This window comes from Mastomys coucha, unplaced genomic scaffold, assembly GCF_008632895.1.
Source record: "Mastomys coucha isolate ucsf_1 unplaced genomic scaffold, UCSF_Mcou_1 pScaffold22, whole genome shotgun sequence".
NCBI lineage: Eukaryota > Metazoa > Chordata > Mammalia > Rodentia > Muridae > Mastomys > Mastomys coucha.
In genome coordinates this window covers 92,196,805-92,200,947 of record NW_022196905.1, presented here as the reverse complement: position 1 = coordinate 92,200,947, position 4,143 = coordinate 92,196,805, and the positions used below count along the sequence as shown (strand labels likewise).

Here is a 4,143-nt window from a genome sequence, read left to right as displayed (position 1 = left end):
CAGAAAAGAAATTCCTCCCGTCACATAATAAAAACACCAAATGCACTAAACAAAGAATTTTAAAAGCAATAAGGGAACAAGGTCAAGTAACATATAAAGGCAGGCTTATCAGAATTATGGCAGACTTCTCACCAGAGACTATGAAAGCTAGAAGATCCTGGGCAGATGTCATACAGACTTGCAGTGCTGGGCAATGGATTCCAGCTCCAGGAGAGAGACTGGACCAAGGACTCTTGCCCCATGCCCTCTCGAGCTCAAACCACTGGGCTGCCACTTCCCCTCCCTGCCCCTTTTCTCCTTTTGGCCCAGGGCCATTGCCTCCCCAGAAGTGTGCCCCCACCCCTCGTTCTCAGCTCTTCCATGGTGTCCAGTGGCATCTGTGATGCCCAGGAGCTAGAACCTGCCATCCTTGGTGTCCATGAGGCCCAGGGACCCCCGGGGCTGCCCCCTTTCCAGACCCCCGTGGACTGGGATATGGCACCACAGCCAGACACACACCTGGTGGTGTGGAGAGTGGAGAGCACAGGCTGCTTCCCTCATCCAGAGTACTGGAGCTCTGGTAGGACATGAGTTACCCACCCCTTTATTTTCCCGCCGCCCAGTGGAGGTGCCTGACAATTACCAATGCATAAAAAGCGTTTGATGACAGTGAACATTGTGATAAAATTCATTCTGGCAAATGAATAGGAGTACATAGAACTATTATACACTGGAAAATGGACTAAAATGAAGATATAGTCAGCAGACAATTGGGAAGAAGTTTTCATCCCGTTAGTAATGAAGTGAACATTTCAGATATTGTCATTCCTATCTAGTTCCTGACTAATGTAAGCAAGGAGAAGTATAAAAACACCAATATGTTGATATCAACATATATATATATATATATGCTTCTAATCTGAGTATGCTATTTATTTACATGTAAAAATAGTAATATTTAAATTTGTTGTAATATTAGTCACATTACCAATAAATACATTATTTTTCTGTGAGAAAAATTTTTTCTTAAAAATTATTTCAGATTTTATGTTTATCATGTTTTAATTTTGTTTGTACATATATTTTATTATAAAAAAGGTGATATTATTCTAAAATTATATATGTATATAATTTATGCATATATTTAAATTTATTCTCAGGAATATTTTACTTACTTTTTTTTTTTTTTGAGATACAGTATCTAATGCAATACTGCTCACAATACAGAAAACTCAGAATGGAGACAGGTGAGAGGTAAGGGGTGACACGAAAGTGGGAGGAGGCTCCTGGGGAGTGGGGAAAAGAGAGATGATGGAGGAGTGGGAAGTACCAGGAGAAACTGAAATTGAAAAGTGCTGTGGTAAAACCCAATGCTTTGTAAGATACTTAAAAGAATCAATATAAATATTTATTAAAATTACAAAGGGCAAGAAGATTTTTGCTTTAAAAATAGTAATGACGGCCGGGCAGTGGTGGCGCACGCCTTTAATCCCAGCACCTGGGAGGCAGAGGCAGGCAGATTTCTGAGTTCGAGGCCAGCCTGGTCTACAGAGTGAGTTCCAGGACAGCCAGGGCTACACAGAGAAACCCTGTCTTGAAAAACCAACCAACCAACCAACCAAACAAACCAAACCAAACCTAACCAAACAAACAAAAAAAGTAATGATGTTCTGCTGGAGGGTAAGCGGTTGTATGTCAGAGAAAGGGTTGAACTACAGAACCAGGTTGTGGAGGAATAGCTAAATTAGATTTCATTAGGTACAAAAGAAAAAGTGCTGGGGCCTACTGGATGGCTTACTGGGTAAAGGCTGACTGCAAGGCTGCCAAGCCTCACGACACAGTTCAAAACTGTGGGAACACAAAACAGACTTGTGGTTCACTTAGGGCAAAGGCTGGGTCAGCTACTGTCAACGCGCATGCGTGAGGGAGACCTAGGCTGATGGCACTTTCACATCTCTCCAGTGCATTAAAGGCACGTGAAATGGCACATGGTTATAGGTAAATGGAGTCATGATGAAGGATCGGCTTTTGATGTGACTACGCGAGCTGCCATTTTAGTGTGAAAATAGCCAATAAAGCCTGAAATCCCCCAAACTCCCAAAACCATCCAGAGGCTAGGCTGTCTCTGTGGCCTAACGGGAAAGCCCAGTATGCTTAGCTGAGAGAGGTGCTTGGTTGGCAGGTCCCTGGAGTACACAGGGTGGAAGGTGAGCTATCCCCTGGGCACCACACACGGCTGTGGATTTCACAGGCCCACTCCACCCCCACCCAAGAAATAAAAGTTAAGAAAAGCTCTGAGTGAAGAACATGGGACGGAGGGAAACCTGCATCAGCCAACAGAACTCGGCGTGCGTGAGCTCTGCTTTGTCACGGTGGCTACGTGCCAGAAAAGGTAGTAAAATTTAGTTGAAAATGCTGAAAAGGAGCTGTCCAGATGAACTTATTAAACATTTTGGGAGGCATGCAAAAGTTGGCAGAATGCTAGGACGAACCCTGTCTGCCCAGCACCAGGGTCAAGAGCTGTCAGTGTGCTCACTCCCTTTCTGTAGCCGGATGTACATGCTCAGATGTTATATGATTTTAGTCATCAACATTTTAGTATGAATCTTTCTAAACGGTGTTTAAAACCTAAGTAGAGCCTCATTATCACACCTAAAAGTTAATAATAATCCTCGGATGTTATTAACTATCCAATTATTCTTTTCCAGAGGTCATTTATTTTGTGTGCGTGCATGTATATGTGTGTGCACCCACAGGTCAAAGGACCAGTGTGAAAGGGAGTTAGGACGGCTTGTTGGACTCATACCTTTTCCTTCACTCTTTCTGCTGTGAAGATGGAACTCAAGTGGTCAGACTTGGAAGCAAGTACCCGTGAGTCAGCTCACAGCCCTGACCTTACTCTTTTGTTTGTTTGTTTGTTTTGTTTTGTTTTGTTTTTTTGGAGACAGGGTTTTTCTGTATAGCCCTGGTTGTCCTGGAACTCACTCTGTAGACCAGGCTGGCCTTGAACTCAGAAATCCTCCTGTCTCTTCCTCCCAAGTGCTGGGATTAAAGGCGTGCGCCACCAACACCCCTGACCTTACTCTTTAATAATTCTATAGTGCGCCCTTTTCTTTCTTTTTGGTTGCAGAGTCTTATAGCCTTGTGTGTCTTTGCCTACAGCAGGTTGTCTCTAGGACACCAACACTGTGGTTTTACTCACTGGAGCTCAACACTTACAGTTGCTTGAGGGTTATCTGCCTCTTCAGTGAGGACGCTCACTATTTCTGTTTCTCTTTCTAGGACTGTGTCGATGTTTCTCAACATAACACTTTTTACGTCAGACACTCGACTCTTCACCGTAGACAGTGTACTGCTACTTCGATTTTTGTTGTATTCCATCTAGACCGAGGGGAGACAGAACAGAACCTTAAGTTGTATTAATGACACACAGTGTTGTCAAGGGCACATATCACTTCTGTAAGGAATCAACTACATGGAAAGTTGTCCTCATCTAATCTTGCAAACAGAAACACAAACCAAGCAGGGTAGAGTCACACCAGTGCTTTCCATAGGAGTCGGTGATTTTCTTTAAATGCTTTACTTAATCATTTTTAAAAACAGACTTTACTTTTAGAGACATTTTATGTCCACTGTAACATACACCTTCCTGCTCCGCGCGCTGCCAACCAGCACGGGGCGGAACATTTGTTACAGCTGGTACTGAGTCCAGCTTACCTCGGATGCTATGAAGAGGGTGCCAGCACCCTCAGGCAGTTTTACACACACCAACCTCACTTCTTGTCCTTGGAGAGAAGCTGGAAATGTCTCCTGATTTGGCTGAAGGGCAGAAATGCCGCCAGTGCTGTGCTGTGTTCTTTGTCTGGTTCCTTGGTATCTTTCTGTTTTGCCCAGCTGCCCTGAAGGTATGTGTGAGGTATATCTGCAATGCCACTCCAGATGCCTGGATGGAAAGGCACATGGGCACCTTGTGGGTGGGCCAAGTATACTGACCACCTCGCTCCACATACCACAATGAAAACAAACACACAAAGAACTACTAAATGAATGGCTCAGGATCCCTGGACAGGCCCAGCAGTGATGACCCTAGACAGGCCCAGCAGTGATGACCCTAGGCAGCCCCAGCAGTGATGACCCTAGACAGGCCCAGCAGTGATGACCCTA

The 4,143-nt window shown here is 44.4% G+C and overlaps 1 protein-coding gene across 2 annotated transcripts in view; it reads right to left on the bottom strand.

Annotated features, from left to right (window-relative positions):
* The window catches only part of LOC116067922 (vesicle-associated membrane protein 712-like), a 45,995-nt gene that overhangs the window by 11,139 nt on the left and 30,713 nt on the right, over positions 1–4,143 (bottom strand). Inside the window, exons 5-6 of one of the 2 annotated variants that reach the window (XM_031336913.1) lie at positions 3,752–3,922; positions 3,199–3,360 (exon numbers count right to left, since the gene is read on the bottom strand). In XM_031336913.1, coding sequence (XP_031192773.1) covers positions 3,199–3,360; positions 3,752–3,922 — 333 coding nt within the window. The remainder of the gene's footprint in view (positions 1–3,198; positions 3,361–3,751; positions 3,923–4,143) is intronic. The other variant, XM_031336914.1, reaches the window with a different exon arrangement.